This window comes from Equus caballus, chromosome 14, assembly GCF_041296265.1.
Source record: "Equus caballus isolate H_3958 breed thoroughbred chromosome 14, TB-T2T, whole genome shotgun sequence".
Taxonomy (NCBI): domain Eukaryota; kingdom Metazoa; phylum Chordata; class Mammalia; order Perissodactyla; family Equidae; genus Equus; species Equus caballus.
Genome location: NC_091697.1, coordinates 63,658,203 through 63,677,663, shown reverse-complemented (window position 1 = coordinate 63,677,663; position 19,461 = coordinate 63,658,203). Strand labels below are relative to the sequence as shown.

General features: G+C 42.2%; 1 protein-coding gene and 1 non-coding gene across 10 annotated transcripts in view; both read left to right on the top strand.

Annotated features, from left to right (window-relative positions):
• Positions 1-19,461, top strand: part of GRAMD2B (GRAM domain containing 2B) — a 130,731-nt gene that overhangs the window by 65,578 nt on the left and 45,692 nt on the right. For 6 of the 9 annotated variants that reach the window (XM_070233137.1, XM_070233138.1, XM_005599465.4 and 3 more), the window contains exons 2-6: positions 8,266-8,385; positions 11,361-11,472; positions 14,135-14,201; positions 15,122-15,225; positions 18,959-19,054. In XM_070233137.1, the coding sequence (XP_070089238.1) occupies positions 8,266-8,385; positions 11,361-11,472; positions 14,135-14,201; positions 15,122-15,225; positions 18,959-19,054 (499 nt within the window). The remainder of the gene's footprint in view (positions 1-8,265; positions 8,386-11,360; positions 11,473-14,134; positions 14,202-15,121; positions 15,226-18,958; positions 19,055-19,461) is intronic. The other 3 variants (XM_070233139.1, XM_070233141.1, XM_023617785.2) reach the window with 1 other exon arrangement.
• Positions 7,283-7,421, top strand: MIR9160 (microRNA mir-9160). The gene has a single exon (NR_128234.1). It is a non-coding gene; the product is annotated as a microRNA mir-9160 (primary transcript).

The following is a 19,461-nucleotide window of genomic DNA, read 5'->3' as shown; positions in this document are numbered from 1 at the left end:
CCTCCCACCAGACTACATTTCCTTTTGTGTTCCCTGTAACCGTTTGTGGCAATGCTATCTTCTCCATCCCCCAGATAACCTCGAGGTTATCTTGGATGTTCTTTTCCATTGCTTGCTTTCTGCACTTGTTCTTGTGTTCTCTCTGGGTTATCTCTCCAGTGCAGTCTCTGCTTCTTGCCTTCAAACTTGTCCCCCTATCTGCCTCCAGCCTCCACACTCCCCAACGCCCTGTTCTTGTACACTGATGCATATAGTCCTCCAGAAGCACACATCTCGTCAGGCCCCTCATGATGTATATGTGGGAAAAGGTGGGCACTTGATATCTCGTCTTTTCATTCCTTCGGTTTAAATATCTTCACTTAATCCCTACTGCCAACCAAATGAAGTCAGAAAGCAGCCCTCCCTTATCAGGAATCAAACTTCACAACCACCTAATTGCTGCTGCTTTCTGGTGTCTATACTCCAGAGAAAACCAAACTGTTAGATTCCTTGTGCATGTGTGACTCTCCCTTGTCTGCATGTTTTCGCTTCTGCCTTTCCTTGTATTTCTCATGCCCTTTTTTGGTATCTTCACAAGTCCAAGTTATATGTACCCAGCTCAAATGTCAATCCTTCCACAATAAGTTTTGCTGCAAATACATTGTTTCTTTGGGTAGAGAAGTGGCACAGATGACTACCATGTGATAATGGAAGGTTTTGATTTTTTCCATCCAAAGAAACTGTTTTATTTTTATTGTTTTGTAAGACAAATGGAAATATAATTTACACTCTGGTTTCTTCTACTGAATTGTATTTCTGACACTTATAATATTTGTCTGCTAAGTTAGAAAAATATAGTGTCCCACCCTCACACAACGTCATGGTTATTTCCCCCACAAAACTTCCCTGATTCTCTTCTTTACAATTAGAAGAGATTTCTGAATTCCCAAGACACTATCTTTCTGGCAGATATCCCTTATGCTTTATTTATGTGCTAAACTCAAATTCTCAGCACAGGCTGAGTCCTTTGAGAGTACAGCGTCTGGCAGTATGTTTTACACATAGTAGGAACTCAAGCATTTGAAGATTGTAAATCCACCTATTTTCTGATCTTTACGGTATTTTACATCTTTTCTACATCTTCTTTACATCTTCCCACCTCTCCTATTCTCTATCTGCCTCCCCAGTAGCTTCTTTTAACTGTACCAATTTTGGTTGTAGTGGTTACTTCTTTATACATGTGTATATCCCTCGCTTTCTTAATTTTAGTCCTTATCTCTCAACTTCCTGTTTTGATGGAACATAAGAGTTAGCCCACTTACACTCATTCTCTGCCTCCCTCTCTTCCTACTCCCAGTGTTAAATAGGCATATCACTTTCTAGTTCCTATTTTCACACATTTATCTCTTTAAATAATACATCAGCGTAACTCTCATGTTAAATCAATTTGACTCTCCACTTTTCAGGATAAGAAATTGGTAACCTCTGCCCTTCTTTCACCTTCTCACCATTCTTTTTTTTTTTTTTTTTTAAAGATTTTATTGTTCCTTTTTCTCCCAAAGTGCCCCGGTACATAGTTTTGTATTTTTAATTGTGAGTCCTTCTAGTTGTGGCGTGTGGGATGCCGCCGCAGCATGGCCTGATGAGCGGTGCCATGTCCGTGCCCAGGATCCGACCCAGCGAAACCCTGGGCCACCGAAGCGGAGTGTGCAAACTTAACCACTCGGCCATGGGGATGGCCCCAACACCTGTAGTTTAATCTAACATTTTTGACAACTTCTTACGTCCTCCTCCTCTAGCACCTCACTGGACTCTGACAAACAGATCACTATTCTCTTAGCTTCCATTGATGCCCATTATTTCTGAAACTACAGCTTCCTCTACTTTGCTGCACTAGTTAATATTGTACTTTACTTTCTACTTTCCATTTTCCAGAAATTTTGGGAAATCGCTCTCCTGTTGATAGTTTCCTCCATCGTTGTAAGCAGGATTATTACTTCTTTTGTACATAATCATTTTAACAGGCCTCAGAAAGGAGAGACAAACATTTGTGCTCCTGTGCTGCCCCCTGAACTGGAAGCCTGTCAGGTTTCATTAAAGGTTTTGCTGAAACAAAAGAATATTATGTTTTGGGGATGCCTTTTTTTCTATCTGCCATAGACTGTCAAGGAAAAAAATAGTTACTTTATCATTAACATTTTATTTTAACGTTACTGACCTCTAATATCTACTTAACTTTTCTAAATGTTTAAGATTATTTATTTAGAAAGTCAATTCTAGATTATTGCCAAGAATTGGTGATGCAGGTTTGATGATAATTGTTTTCCCTGAATGTTTTAATCAACAACCCCCTAGAAAACTTGACAAAATGTACATACCAACAGCTAATTCACAAAACAGGAAATTAAAAAAACACTCTTAAATGCATGAAAATACACTCAATCTTACCCGTAAGAGAAATGTAAATCAAAACCATGCTGGGATTTCTTTTTTTTCCACCTCTCACATTTACAAAGATAAAAACGTTTAATACTAATCATCATTAAAATTATTGTTATTATATGTGCCATGTGTTCTACTAGGCACTTTTTTTTTTTTTATTTAATACTTAGTTAATGAGAGTGTGTAAACTGCTATATATTGTGGGCATGGGTCACAAAACCTCTACTGAGAGTAGTTTGGCAATAACTATAAAAGTTTTAAATTATCTGGCAATAAAAGTTTTAAATTATTTTATTTACGTTTTGAGACAGTGGTTACATTTCCAGGAAAGTATCCTTTGATATTTACACACCATAAATATACAAGGACATTTGTTGCAATGTTGTTTGTATTTGTCATAAGACTGACATCCACCTAAATGCCCATCAATAAGGAACTGGTTAAATTATAATTCACCCATGACAGTGGAACTCTATGCAGTCATTAAAAAGAATGAGGAAGCTCTACGTGTAATGATACGGAAAAAGCACCAAGATGTAGTAGTAAAAAGAAACCCAGCAAGATGTGAAGTAGCATGCTATCATTTGTGCTTAAAAAATACACACAGTCATGCACACAGATTCTCCCTAGAAGGACACACAGGAGCTGGGACAGTAGGCACCTTTCTGGACAAAAGCAGGACCACCGTGAAACAGAGGTAGAAGGGAGATTTCTTTTTCCATTTGTAACTTATGAATTTGTACTTGTGCTTCTAGTGCCTATTCAGAAATAAATGTGTAGATAGACAGATAGATGAAATGTAAAGTTTCTAGCAAAGATATCAGAATTGTAAGTGAAAGACTCTTCTTCCTGACATAAAAATCTGGTTTGGGAGATTCTGGGTTTACTTTGCAGTTGGAGAGGCTGAGGGGTCTTGGAGGGGTCCTGCTCTCCCTCACCACCTCCTGCACCATTCTGCACCCCATTCTGCTTCCTTCTTTTGGTTACTGTGATGTCTCTCTCTGCACGACGGCTACTGCCCAGCGGTCCCCAGAGCCCTCCTCTCTCCCTGTTGCCCATCTGCTTCCCAAGTGTTGCCGCCCCTGCTGCCGGCCATGGGGCCACTGAGCAGGCAGCATACCAAAAACAAGAGTCTGTGAGGCCCCAGGTCTTGGCAGTTCCAGGTGCAGCCTAGTTTTCAGTACAGGGCTTCAGCAGCACTCTATGTTCGCAGACCTAGCCTTAATCACAACAATCCCATTTCTACGATTTTATCCCATCAGATCCTCTAGTGAAACATACCCTACCTTCAAGTCACTTCTAAGCCTTTGTTGGTCAAGACTGTGGTTTTAAGAAACGGTGATCAGGGATTTTTTTTTAATGATAGTGGGGTCAAACTGCCCTCACCCATATCACCCTAAGGGAGTTTAGTGACATTTTTTATGCCTTAGCTTATACGAATTTAACTTGAAGGTAGACTCAAATAAAGGGTTTGTCACTGTAACTAGAAAGGAACACAGCTTCCTGGACTAAACCCTAGTGAGGCACTTGTTTTCACGTACCTGAGAGGCGGCTTAATCACTCATCTGAGATGCAACTTCATCATCATTCTACCGCGTATCTGCTCACTTGACTTGCATGTGCTGCTGCCTGAATACGTGCATTGAAGTGACGGGAGAAAGGAGTGCTCGGTTTTCCTTAAATTCACAGAGACTGTCTCTGGGAGGAATGATAGTTGACCCCATGTAAGAATTCTAATTCTGAAAAGTTGTGAAATCTGAGTCAGGTCATCATCAGACTAATGAGGTCTGGAAATTGACAAATATTGGACTGTTGCTAGGGATTGTCCACCTGTTTTTTATTTTTTTGTAGATTGTGTAACAGTGTGTGGCAGTGTCTTATTGAAACCAGCACTTCCTAGCTCATAATAAAAATGCTGTCCCCAGGGGCCGGCCCCATGGCTGAGTGGTTAAGTTCGCATGCTCTGCTTCAGTGGCCCAGGGTTTCGCCGGTTCAAATCCTGGGCACGGACATGGCACCGCTCATCAAGCCATGCTGAGGTGGCATCCCACATGCCACAACTAGAAGGAGCCACAACTAAAAATACACAACTATGTACTGGGGGTCTTTGGGGAGCAGAAGAAGAAGAAAAAAAAGAAGATTGGCAACAGATGTTAGCTCAGGTGCCAATCTTTAAAAAAAAAATAAAAATGCCGTCCCCAAATAGGTGAAGTCAGGCTTGGTTGGCATACGCATGACTATCTGTCTCACTGCTCTGAAATTCCTACTGAAAAGTTGTCAGGGCCCATAGCTGATGCTGGAGTTGGGTTGGAGATGGGAGAAGAAATAACCTGCCAAGGCCAGGTGAAGGTTGATCCTGTGTCCCAGCACGTTCTGCTGTTTCCGTTTCTATGGATACTTACAACTGTCACTCACTCCTCTGTCTCGCCCACCCACCTCTGAGCATCCTGCCCTGCCAGCAGGGACCCTTCAATAAACATTTGTTGAAAAAGGAGGATTGTTTTTGGGGTTTGGTTTTGTTTTTTTAGTTGACTCGTTTAGTCAGTATCTTGAAAGAGCCTTGTCTTCTTGTTTTAAAAAAACAAAGAACCGATTTCTTTATTTTCGTGATTTAAATGAGACCTGTAGTTTCACCTCCCTTGTCAGTGAGAGTTCAGCTTCACCGACAGTAACTTTAGAGTTACTGAGAGGCCCGGAGGAAGCCTGCCATTTCCCCTCCCACACTCTGCTCACCCAAACGCGGCCCGTCTCCGCCATTTGGATTCCACATAGTTTTCATCTGCTGCTGCTGAGACCTCCGAGGGAAGGGTTGCCTGCCAGAATAATCTCTCCCGTGTTCAGAATTCACTTGCTTGAGTTTCCATAGCATCTTTAAGTAAACAAAAACCTAAAATTGAATTGGCCCATAGATGAATTTCACTTCCTCTCTGAGACACTGCAGAATTAATCCCACATCCAACACCACATGCAAATGACCACTGTGAGCAGAAGGCTGATCTGGTGCTGTGGAAAAAAAGAAGTTCCCTGCTTTTAAGGAACTTAGTCCAGTAGTTGGATAAATAAGACATTTGGGAAAAAAGTGAACAGAGCAAGGCAGTAATTGATTAGGGGCCTCGTCGTTATACAGCCAGCAGCAGCATTGCCCAGACCACTTGGTTGGAAGGCTTTGTGGAGCCTGTGCCTTCAAGGAGAGAACCAGTGCTGGAGACTAAGCACAAGTGGAAGGCACAGTGGGGTGGAGACTGTCTAGAAAGAAGCCATTTTCACTTGAGCATACAGGTATGTGCTGTCATTAAATGACATTGCTGAGGGGGTTGATATAGAGGTGCACACTGTATCTTTTCAGTGCTAAGCTAGGGGCCCTGAAAGAGGACCACCACACGTGGTGAAGCTCCCAGTGCCCCACACTGCAGAAAGTGCCTGACCAGGAAGGGGCAAGGGGCAAGGACGGGCAGACTCTAGCCGAGCTCTGCTTCCTGTGCACCTTGGTGCTGGGCTGTTTCTGCCCAGAGCAAGGGGCACCTTGTCTCTGCCAGGCCATGTGTCAGTAGGGCTATGTCCCGAATGAGGGGCACCTTCTTATTTTTTTTTTAATTTTATTATTTATTTTTTTAATTGCAGTAACATTGGATTATAAGATTATATAGCTTTCGGATGTACATCATTATTATTTCGAGTTCTGTGTAAATTACATCATGTTGACCACCCAAAAACTAGTTATAGTGCATCCCCTTACATGTGAGCCTAATCACCCCTTTTGCCCTCCCCCCTTCTCCTGTGGTAACCACCAATCCAATCTCCAATGCTCTGTGTTTGTTTGTCGTTGTTGAGGGGCCCCTTCTTATGAATGCATCCTAGTGGAGTGGTCCTGGTACACAAAGGTGCTGTACAGGACAGCTACAGCTCTGCCCCCAAGTCTGAATCTGACCCCGCTTAAGATTCAGCAAATATTTGAAGGGATGCTGAGATGGATTATTGAAGTTCCACACACACTTCATCTCTCTACTTTAAGAGGGACACTCAAGTATATTTCTGCCTGATGGTTTTGAAGAATAGAAGTAATGTGTGTGTCTTGGGGGGTAGAAGGAAAAGGCAGAGACATGCTCGAAGGCCCCTTAACAGTTCTAAAATTCTCTGAGTCCATAAATTAAACATGATGCTAGATTTAAATAAAATCTTCTATTTTAAGTCAAAGCAGTGTTTTCCTGTTAACATTTGAAGGCCTTCTATGTACCCTTTGTCACATAATGCAGTTCAGTTGTGGACTGAGCCCTTTTAGTGTACATAAGTGTTTTCAGTGCTTTGAGAAGAATTGAAGAAGTAGCAGGTGGGGGCTCTGTCCTCGAATATTTATCTACTTAGGAAAAGATAAATGCTAATTACAAAGTGAGCATCAACCATTCGTAGGGATTATTAATTGGATACTTTGTCAGATACACTTGGTCTTGATTTTGACACTACACTAGGACCCCTAGTGTGGGCTGGAATTTTCATATGCTGTGAAAAGTGGTAAGCAAGCAACCACAAAGTTTAAATTAACCAATAACATTTCCTGCCTGAGCGGTCATTTGCAGGTGAAGATACCAAATGGGTGGTAAATTAGGATTAAAATTAGCTAAACTGTCATAGCGGTGCTATCTTATGTCTTCTTTGATGCTCAGCCACCGTGGAGTTCTCACATCCTTAGAAGCAGGTTTTTGCTGTGCAGGCTGACACCAGAGAAGGTCTGATCCATGGACAACAGCATGTATTCTCCCTTACCACGTCCCTTCCCCTGCTCCTTCCCACACTGGAAATGCTTTCCCCTGTTCCCGAGTTTGAGGGAGCTCACTTCTGCGTCCACCACCCTGGCTGGCCTCCGTTTGTTCTCTCCATTCCCTCTTTGACCAAGGTCATACATAAGCACGATAACAGGCTCTTGGAAAACTAGATCAGTTTTCCAAGAGCCTGTTATCGTGCTTATGTACTAACACCATCCTAGACCCTATGGTCAATAGAAAAATCAATAAGGATTCTCACCCCACCCTAGAGCTCTCACACTGAAGAGCTAATAAGGGGCTAAACGGACAGATGTATGGTTGGGGGGATGAGTGTATTGGGGAGGGGGGAGAGAGAGAGAGAAAGCAAGAAGGAGAATGTGTGTACACAAAGGCCTCCCTGATGGACAGACCTGAGGTTGAATACCAGCTCAGACGGTAGTTCTGTGAACTTGGGCAAGATAGTCAATATCTGAGAGCCTCAGGTGCCTCATCTGTGAGATAGGGGTAATAATTCCTGCCTAGGCTGTGCAGATTAGACACTGTAAATTGCTTAGAGACGTGGTTGGTTAAAATAGCAGCAGCCCAAAGTGGGACGTATGTAACTACAACAAAAGGTGATAGGTGACATAAAGGAAGTGCAAACAGAGGGCAGTGTGGCTTCCCAGCAGGAGGCCACACGTCAGCATGAGCATGAGCATACAGGTGTGCTCAGGGTACCTCCCAGCCGCCAGGTGACCTGCCGCCTTGCTCCTGGGTTGGCAGGGCAGAGCTGGGCAGTGCCCGGCCCACAGGGCGCAGAGCTGGGAGGCAGCAGGTTTCCGCAAAGTCATGCTGTTACCTGACCGTAAACCTGGACTTTTACCTGCTGGAGCAGGCGTGACCTGCAGCTAGTGTGCTTGAGGCGCCAGCCGAGAGGGGTTATTATAATGGAGATTTGGAGAGGGCACAGCTGTCCTAGTTGACTTCAGCCTGTTGGTGGAGACTGAAGATCATTCTGCCCCCCCAGAAAGCCAAGCAGCTGCTTCGCTTTTCCGTCCACCCCGCTCTGGATGTCTAAGGTGAAGCGTTTTTCTCTCTTCTCCAGCTCAGAGGCTGAGAATGGTGTGGAGGAGAAAAAGAAGGTCTGCAGGTCCCCAACAGCCCAGTCTCCTGCCCCGTGCAGCGAGGCCGAGTCCCCAGACCCGAAGAGGCTCATCTCCCTGTGGTGAGTCCACCCATTGACTCTCTGCTTGCTTTTTGACCTTTTGGGGAAGAGGGGCTGCTGAGAGGAGCTGGTGTTTCTAGTTTTAGGGTGGTTGTTAAAAGACTGAGAGTCTTCTGTAGGCAAACAAAGAAGGGGGGTGCTTTTCCTTGACCTCCAGGCACTGGCGCTCGCCGCTTTCTCTCATCTCTTCCCCTCATCTCTTCCCAGGAGCATCTTTTCTCCTTCCTGCCCCAGCCTTCTGTGGACTGTCTGCCCCTTTCTTAAAGCACTGATTTTGCTAACCAGTAAAGCCAGAGTGGCCCAGGCTCTGGCACAGATTTATAAAGCACCTGGAAAGGTTGGCCAGGTTGCTAATGAGGCCTGCCCGGGTTGGAGTGTCCGCTCAGCCTGTGGGTGTGCATAAGTGCGGTCACACTTATCTAGTAGCCATAAAAAAGAGCAGAGGGGAACACCATCTGGGATCTCCATGCAGGGTGTACACGTCTTAGGGGGTTGCCCGTTTCCTGGGGCCAGAGTCTGTCGGATCGTGGGGCTGTGAGGGGACAGCTGGTTTTAAGATGTGGAGCTGTGGTCCCCATCACTCTCAGAGGCACCAATTATGTGCCTTCTTTCACAAAGAAGGAAGAAATAGGCACTTAAAGTTGCTTTTCAGCCCTTAAAAGAAAATGGTTAAGCCAGTGGTCAATTTCAGGTCAATGTGGCCACTTATCCATCCAAGTGGAGGAGTGATTGCTCCCTCCCTATTATTAGAACTGTCAGAACTGCTATCTTCTATGCTTTTGGCCTCTGCTAAGGGATGATTAAATCCTGCTTTTCCCTTTCTTTCTGGCTACCCAGCCCATACCTTCTCTCCAAATCTATACTTCACTCAAGACCAAGTGTAAGTTTTCACTCTTCCCCCCAATTTTTCTTCCTATCACTCCCAATTATCTCTCCATCTTTTCTGCATGCCTGTTTTAACACATCTCACTTTTAACCATTCTTTCTAGAGCTGTTTCCTGTCAGAGCATCCTGCCTCACTCACCAAATGAGTCTCTCCGCAGAGGCACCAAGCATGTCGTTTCTTGTATTTTTCACCACTGCTGACTGGCTACTGCAGGCATTTTTAAAACACTGTTGGTTTTACTCCAACTTCCCCAGGCTTCAGAGAATAATACATTCATCATCAGGGCATGTGTGTTAAATTTCGTGGGCATGTGATCTGTGGATTTGCAAAGAGCCCATGCTTAGTTTAATGCTCTCCTCTTGCTGTCGGGAAGTTTTGAATAAGAGGCCCACATGTTCCTTTGCACTCAGCGTCCGGTCCTGCTCATCATCATCTGTAGGAAGTGAGAATAACATGGTTGAGAAGACCCAAAGAAATCAATACTGTGTAAATAGGCACCCCTCCCACTCCCACCACAGAGGCCAATACTATGCAGCAGCCCCTTCAGCTCTGCCTCTTAAAATTAGCAAGGGGGGAGCTGCCCTGCTTGTCACGTGTGCTTCCAGGCCATAGTTCTTCAAAAGGTCTAATCGTTGCCTTGGTGATTCCAGTAGCATTTATTAATTTGAATCAGTGGAGGTGATAAATTCAAATTAGTGGATGGTACAAATAATAGGTAAAGTTGACATTTGTAAAAATAATTTTATTTTCAAGTAGAGTATAGATGTTTTCTCATAATTTCAAAAAAAAAAAAAGTGATCCCTAGAATTCCAAAGGAATTTATATCCATGAATAGATTCATTGGCTGCTAGCTCAATCCGAATCTGTGTACCTTGAATTGCTGAGAGGTATTTCCACCTGTGGTTTGAGCATCACGCAGTTGAACTGTTGGGGCAGGACATGGCCTAGGACGTCACATAGTCCTTCTTTTCCCAGCTGAGAAAACCAGAGCCTAGTATCTCTCTAACGTCAGTCATTTCTGTCCCTCTGTCACACCCCATACCACTTGAATTGCTTAAGATTCTTCTTAAATCCACTTTGAACCAAATATTGTTTTAACTGAGCCTCATTCTAAGAAATCATATTGTAGAATCATGGATCTCATGAGCTATTTTCCTCCAATAAACAAAAAAAACCTACATAATTGTATCATCAAACTTGTTTGTATAAATACCTCTAAAAATCATACCCGCATTCCTCTTTGAAATGACTGTGTTCAGCTCTAGGTTTGCAGATATGTGCAGATTCACACGTCCACTGAAATGGAGAGCCAGGACTGGAACACCTTAGAGACAAGTCCTAGAGCTCTGACTTCTGCCTTGACAAGAACGAAGGAAGACTTGACTTCCAAACATGTTCGTCTTTTTTATCCTGACTTCACTTCTACCATTTTCCCACCCTGGGATGTTCTGTTTCTCTTTTCCTCAGATCCAACTCCTGTTCATCCTGTTAGGCCCAGTGTATTAAACCCACCTCATCCTATTGGTCTCTTCTCTTACCTCCTGTTGGACTTATTATCTCAACGCCTATGATATGTCTTGTTTGGCTGCTAAATCATGTGCTGCCTTTTTAAAAGATGTTTGATGCCTGCACAGACTCCTTAAGGACAAAGACTGTTTCCTGTGCCCCAGGGCATTTAACACTGTGCCCCACTCAATTAACACTTGTCAAATAGAATTCTAAAACAAAAATCTTCTTTGATTGAACTCTAGCTGCAGTTTTCTTGGGTAATTTGCCTCCAGTACTCCTCTATACACTGATTAAAATACTTTTGATACAATTACTTTCACAACTCGATTGTGACTTCTCCCTTCTGTAAGTTACCATGTCTGCAGTTTGAGATTACAGCCTGCTGAAATCCGCTAGTCTCCTCCAGCTCGGGCTGTGTAAATGCTCGTAGAGGCTTCTGAGTGATTCTTGATGTCTAGAAGAGAAAAACGAATGTCATGTTCTCTTGTGAGGTGGTATAATAATCAAGATTTATTATAATAAAATTAATGAGTAGCATAAAAAATTCATCTTATAGACTCCCTGGGCTTTCTTTCCTCAGGTCAAAATCCAGTTTTGACGGTGCCTCTTTAGCAAGTGACAAGAATGACTGTAAAACAGAAAGCAAAAATGACTCTAAATCTGAAAGGAAAAAGTCTTCATCTTCCAGCCAGGTAATCTGGGAATGAGACATGTGCTGTCTCAGAGGGTGACAGAAGCATTAAAGCCAATGGGAAGAAAGAACCCCAGTGGGTAGCTTCCTGCTAGTCAGGACTAACGTAGGTATAGATTGTAGAGAATCTAGAAGAAAGGACGGGCTACACTTCCTTCAGTTAATTTGATGCTGTATTTCACAGCTGACCTTCCAACACAGGCTGAGTGGTAGTGAGTCCTACACCGTGACACCAAACTCTGACAAGTGCCCAGAGAGCAAGGACCAGCACAGAGTCATGTGCCTGTCTAATAATTAGCCAGAACCAGGAGAGGTATAACATCCTTGCATTAAAAGTAAAGAGTCTGGGGGCCGGCCCAGTGGCGTAGTAGTCAAGTTCATGAGCTCTGCTTTGGCAGCCTGAGGGTTCGCAGGTTCAGATCCCAGGCAGAGACCTACATACCACTCATCAAGCCATGCTGTGGTGGTGTCCCACATACAAAATAGAGGAGGATTGGCATAGATGTTATCTCAGTGACAATCTTCCTCAAGCAAAAAGAAGAAGATTGGCACAGATGTTAGCTCAGGGCCAATCTTCTTCCTCCCTGCCAAAAAGAAAAGTCTGATAAGGCACGTGTGCGAATAGAAGGTGACCCACCTGTCCACAGAGGAGGAAAACCTGTGAACAGGGTCATGATTCTCATCCAGCAGTAATTTTGATTCTGATCTAAAATATACCCAGATAGGTAACAAAGCCCAGTTCTGTGTCAGAGTGTGACACACTTACTCAGTCAACAGTTTTAGGTGTTTTTTTTGGACGTCACCCCTAACTACTTAAATATGTATCTCCTAAGAACTAGAACAAAAAACTGTTGGCACACCCAAGAAATTTAACTGAATAGTAAATATACAAAAATATTATTAATATAAAATCCATTTTGGAATTTCCAGAATTGTCCCAATAGTAAATGTCCTTTATAAAGGTTTTTTCTTCCCCTTTCTCTAGAATCCAATCAAGAGCCATGTATTGCATTTATTTGTCATGTCGCTTTTAATTTAGATCAGTCCCAGTACATTTTTTGGCTTTTTGCCTTTTTTTTTTTTTTTTGAGGAAGATTAGCCCTGAGCTAACTGCTGCCAATCCTCCTCTTTTTGCTGAGGAAGACTGTCCCTGAGCTAACATCCATGCCCGTCTTCCTCTGCTTTATATGTGGGACGCCTACCACAGCATGGCATGCCAAGCGGTGCCATGTCCGCACCCGGGATCTGAACCTGCGAACTCCGGGCCGCTAAAGCAGATGTGTGAACTTAACTGCTGCGCCACCGGGCTGGCCCCTACATTCATATTTTTGAAGACTCTATGGCCTAAGACATTTTGAAATCAAGTGTGCACCCAGTGTTCATTGTAGCCATTAAAAACAAAATGTTAGTGAAGCCCGTATAGATCACCTAGCTTTAGTCTAGGTTACTCTCTGCATGTATAGTGTTCTCCCAGGAAGCTGCGTGAGGTAACCTACTTTATATGTGGTATTTATCTATAAAATAGTGACTTGCAGGACAATCTGTTGTCTGCATAGCTGCATAAAGTTCTTTTTTATGGCAATACTAGGGCCAGTTCTGCCATTGAGACCACTCCTACTTTGGATAAGAAAGCATCGAGGGCCTCCTTGTAGATCTCTCTGTTCTGTTCATAAGACTTTTTCATCAAAACATCCTATCAGGCAGAGTGGTCCTGTGGAAGGAGGACACAGCTGTTCCTCTTAGTAGCTGTGTGGTACCAGTTCAGTCGCTCAGTATCCCTGAGGCACAGTGTCCTGACTCATGGAATGGGGACATCAGTTCCCAGGTTATTGTGGGGATGGTGTTTGTGAAAGCATTTGACAAACTGTAAATTGCTGTCTATATAATGTTGTTGTCACAGTCGTGGAAACAGATGTGTTGAAAGTGAAGTGATGGAGCATTTCAGACTCTTGGGGGGTCTGCCGCCCTGGAGAGTTAGGTCTTTTGTGTGAAATCCTCCTTGTCATCTCCCCACCCCCAACACTAGCTAAGGAAATGCCTTCACGACAATGATAGTGTTAGTGACAATACCAGATAGTAGGTCCCTTAGATGTACTATCCCATTTAAGCCTTATGGCATCCTTCTGAGACAGTTACTGTTTTTGCGTCTGGCACAGAAGAAGAAACTGAGGCCAGAGAAATTAAGTGACTCGGCCACCATCATATACCAAAGGAGAGGTGCAGCCAAGACGTAGACTTAGGTTTATCTGACTACAAAGCCTTTAGCCCTTGCCCTCTGCTAAGAGTGCTCACTTTTCTTTAATGTCCTGGGATCCGCTGCCTTCCCTGGTGAGGTTCCTTAGAATCTACTCATTTCTTATTAAGCACATCCTTGTCCGGCCTCCTTGGCAGCAGGCTGACCACGAGCCGCATCATGATTGTAGATGCATGTCCAACCAACAGGTCACTAATCTTCTTGGAAAGTGAAACCTTTGTGCCCTGCCTTCCACTGTTTTTTTCACTGAAGTGTTGTCTTGGAGACTATAGATCAGGGAGGAGGAATCTCTAAGGTTGCTATATTAGGGGAGGGAAAATTTGTTATGTAATTTAAATTGAAGTTAAAATTTGTTGATGTTTCACAAAAAAGCGAGAGCAGTAATCCCTATGTTTTGTTCTCATTATAGTACAAGGCAAATATGCACTTTCACAAGCTGTTTCTTGATGTCCCAACTGAGGAACCACTGAGGCAAAGTAAGTTGTGACCTGTTTGACCTCCTAGCTACATATTTGAAAAGATGCGAATTGGTTTGGCGGAAGAGAGAGGGCACGGTCTCGGGGCTGAATCACCAAGGGGAATAGGTTTCTGAAAGTCATGGTGTAACAATCATGCCAGCTTCATTCAGCTTTCACCAAGCACCTTGAAAGATATGAGAGTAGAATGGGAAACTGAATCTTTCCATGATATGGAATCATCCAAGAGGATCACAGAATGCTATCCTTGCCTTCCACATTCACTGCCAAGATGCATTGTGATTGGACTGTCATGAGTTTTAGGATAACAGGACTGGAGTAAGAGAGGCCGCTAGAAGGATGCTAAAAGGCAACCTAGATTTAAGTGCACAGACAAGTGTTGATGCCGGTTCTGTGCAGGGCATGATAATCACACCTAAACATCTTGCCTCGCACACCAGTTAAGCACCTACCCTGCTCCTCTGTGGTTCATCAAGGGGCCCAGGGTTCCATGCTAGCCTCCCTCAGATGCTGGATTCCCACCGTGCTCTCCAGACAGGAAGTCTGCTCCTCCTGCAGTGGGAAGAGGAGTTGTTAGTGATATTCCCAGGGAAGGAGGGCGGGGTGCTAACATTAGCACTAGGGTGACACACCTTCCTAAATAGAGGAGATGTTTGCAACACCATTCTTGATCTTTCATTTGCAATGATAGACTTGCCTTTCCATTTTTATTTTTATACTAAAGCTTGTAAGACTTTGAATTAAAAAACAAACTCTCGTCTCTGTAGCTTTATCCCACTAAAGATGACTGAAAAAGAGGGGATAGATCTTTTGAGTATGTGAGTGTATTATCGCTGCCCGTCCCTGAGTCACCAACATATATACACAGTTTTCAATGGTGGAAATTCTCAATGGTGTCATACCTGTACATATTTTCTCAGGTTTTACCTGTGCTCTACAGAAAGAAATACTGTACCAAGGGAAGCTCTTTGTATCAGAAAACTGGATTTGTTTTCATTCCAAGGTGTTTGGAAAAGACACTAAGGTTGGTATAATTTTTTTAAAGGAAAGCTAACCCTGCTCTTTGTTATATATTGTGAACATTAATTGTTTTAAATATAGCAATATTTATAAATATTGCTATTAATATTTATATTATATTAATTATATTTATTATAATATTTATAAATATAAATAAAGGTGTATTTATTATACCTTTATACCAAGTTTCCTTTACTGTAGTTCTAAAGATTACGGGTTCTAAATGCCTCTAGATGACGCCAACTTTTCTCTTCCCCTAAACACCACTCTCATTCATTTCCTTATATACATGTATTTTTCCTACAACTCTATCGTAAATTCTTTTTACCCAGATGTCACCAGCAAACTCTCAAAGTTGTTCATATGAAGAGTGTGCCATGATTTGTTCAAAGACATATATTAAACCCAAAACAATTTTTTTAAACCCAAACCAATCTTTGCACCATATTCATACCAGTTACCATCAGAGACGTCTAGGCAAACAGGCCTGTAAATGAGGTATTTATTAGAGCTTACTTGGTATCATCACCAGCACAAAATGAGCAGGAACTGGAGTGTCTAAAGCCTAAGTCTGGCAGAGTCTCATACCCACAATCCCCGGTGGACGCTGACTGACGTTTTTTCATTCTCATTAAACACAGATTTGGGGGAGCTGTGACCCCTGGGCCATTAAGGAGAATAGCCTGAAGGAAGTGGCATTTTTCCCAAGGCACCGCCTTAAACAAGGACCTTGAGACTGTGTCATAAGGGAAAAGATAATTTCCTCCTGTTGACATTCTTTCCCTTTGAGCTGTAATGTCACATCATACAAATTCATTCAGGCCACCAGAATAAGGCGTCAGAGAAACACCTTAGATTTGCGTGACATGAATGAGCCTTCAGTCATTCTGATTCATGATTATGAATAAGCAGCCTTTATACTCATGAAGTAGCTCATTAAAAACTTTTGTTTTGACTGGTAGATAAGTTTTATTTAAATATTCTCCCGAAAGCCACTGGTAATCTTAACAAACATAATGGAAATTCTTTATTTTGTTGGTGTTTGGTCAGCAGACTAGTATATTATTCTTTTGGTCAAACATGTTGTTTTTATATTATTCCTTTATTATATAGAGTTATGTTTAGATAAACGTTTTAGATTCACAGTATTATCTGGATCAGTATAATGCAAAGCAAGATTAAGCAATATTTCACCATATTTCTAGATTTCTGGATTCTAAGAACTTGCTTATGGAGTGGGGAAGGGGATTGGGAAGTACTGATCTCCAGTTCAATGTGACAAAGATAATTCTGAGGAATACAGAGAGAGCCAGCACCTCAAAGCAGCAGGGGTTGAAGACATTAATGAGCAAATAATTAAAGAAGTAGTCTTTGTTAAGGGATGGGGGAATTCACAAAGCCAGTAAGTACAGTTTCAAGTTAATATGATTCTAGCAATGGTTTCAAAATCGTACTTCTACCTAAGAGAGAACTGACAAAGAAAAGGTAAAAGGAGTGGCCCTGGTTTTTTAAAGACATAATACACTGGAATTGCTTTTGCATGTGCTGTATCTAATCCAAGAGACAAGAGATGGAAAATTAGCAGGGGGTGGGAACATAAGATTATAATAGTGACATGTACGTTTCTTCCCTACCAAGGATGGTGTCAAGGAGATTTGGGCTTCAGCTCTGTGGCAGAACGTCCTCACTGCCAACAGACCTTGGTCCCGCAGGATCCAATGTCAACAAAGGCAACCAAACAGTCTGCTCTAGGAGGGAGAATTTTCTAAGCATCCTAGCCTGAAAAAAAACATTAATAAAGTGCAGCCTTAATTTAATCAGGTCATTTTAGTCAGCCCGTCGCTATTCTCAGATGCTAGTAAAATTAAGTGCATGTATCACATTCCATCAAGGCTCAAACTGAAAAGTGATTTATGCTTTATTTCTCAAATAGCATTGTTGTCATTTTACACTCATGAAGCAATTGATTGAAAACTCCTTCTTACGGATGTTCCATGCTTTAGATTATGCAAAAATCCAAATTTATAGCCCCTTGTCACTGTGTGTTTGTGTTGTTGCTCAGAAACAAAATTAGACTCGTTTTTATATCATCATCTATCTTGATAGATAGATGATGTAAATTCTTTTTTTCCAAAGTTATCCCAACTTATAACTTCTGAATTATCTCCCACACTTCAAAAGTTTTGTGGGAAACTATCTTTGGCAAAACAGTTTTTCGAAAATGTCTCATTCAGATTAGCCCCTTATTCTTGCACAGTCTTCCTATCTGGAACTTTGAGAGGCAATAGAACAACTTTATCTCATAAACATAAATATGGATGGAAATATTCAGAATTAAAAGCTCGCTGTTCTTCCTTCAAGCTGGCAGTTCTAATAGAAAGGCCCTCATCTTCCCCACTGACCTTGTTGATCTCTTTCAGAATATGTGAAGCATTTTTACAAAATAGATGTTTGAGTGAGTGTGTGTACCTATGGAGGGAGTCAGGTCATTTTTTTTTTTTTACTGTGTGTGATTGTTTCTAGGGATCAAAGTGATGTGATCCATTTTTCTTTGAGAACAAACCTGGTTGGAGGGATATAACATGAAAGTATCAGGAACAACTACTATTCTCTGTGGCATCTGATACATTCTTGTAGTACGTTGTATGAAAAAGAACCTGCATTTTGGGTCAGATTGGTTCACGTTCCATCTTGTAACATTATATTTATGACCTTGCACAAGTCATACACCCCTCTAAACAAATGTCCTTGCCTCTTAGAATACCTACTTTATAGGATTGTCATAATTCAATGACATTCTCATCTGGCAAATAGGAACCAATGATAGTAGCTGCTACATTTGTCATTGTGGTTGTTTTCTATTGTTTGAACCAGAAAGAAACTTAAAGTTCTTTTATTTCACCCATCCTTTTCTTTTTATGTATATATATATATTTAACTTTATTTTTTTCACGTTCATTGTAATATATTTTTAATTCTGTGTAGATTACATCATATTCACCAAACACAGTCTTATTATAATCATCACTACACATGTGTGCCTAATCACCCCTTTCACCTCTCCTTTTTTTATGAGACAAATGAGGAAATGAATGACATTTTAAACAAGTGCTAGGCATTTTCCATATATTTTCTCATTTAATCCACAGAAAATCCTGGGACGTGGGTAAGACTATCTCCATTTTACAAATCAGGAAACTGAGGCCTAGAAAGGATAGTTTGTCAGGTTGAGTAGGTCATGTAGATGGTAACAGAACTGAGCCGAGAATTCAGGGCCCAGACTTTCTGTCCACTATTGGTTCTACCACACTGGTGCTTTTCAACATTCTCCCCACCCACAGGCACCTGTGGTCAGAGGATAGTGGGGTACATGGGGACCAGCCTCAAGTGGATGACCACAAACTCAGAACTTATTTAGAGCCTTGGGCTTATCTGTAAAATGATTGTAAATTTTGCATTCTATTCTCAAGTCTAAGGATACAGATTTCCCAGCAAGCCCTTCAGTAGAATTGATGATCCAGATTAGTCCTATGGCTTTGTAAACACCACTTTGAGGAGGCCAGGGACACTCCCATGCCACTCTGTAAGATTTTATTTTCTTCAAGGACGCTGGAGAGCTTGCTGGTGGTTTTGATTTCGTTGTCAGTCTTTTTTTTTTAATTTTTCATTTAACATGAAGATTTGAAGCGCTGTTCTGTGAAGCCTGAACCAGTGTTAACTCGGTGATTCTGTTTCAGATCTCTATTCCGGCTTTCTCGGTAACGCTAATAAAGAAAACCAAAACTGCTCTTCTGGTGCCAAATGCCCTGATTATAGCAACAGTCACAGACAGGGTGAGTACATAGTGGAGCGGGGGCACCTGTACTCTGTTCCACCCTGGGCTCTGTTGTCTTGGGGCCAAGACAAGGACCAAGAGCCTGAACCATAAATATCGTAATCTCCTATGGTGAATCAGGAGATGTGCTCTAAGACTAATTGGTAAAATCACAGCCTGTGGAGTGTTGTTTCCCCTCACAAGCTGATTTATTCTCATAACTGTTGCCAATTTTGAATTTCCTGCTGATTTAATTACACTTGCTTGACCAAGGTCAAAAGATAAAATTCTTTCCCTAACATCTGTTAGGTCAGGCTAAACTGATATATTCAGTTTCTTCAATAATATTTGAAACCACCACCACTGCCACCACCTTGTTGACAGGGTGAGGCAGGGTGACAGTGAGGTGCCCCTGGGGTGGCATGG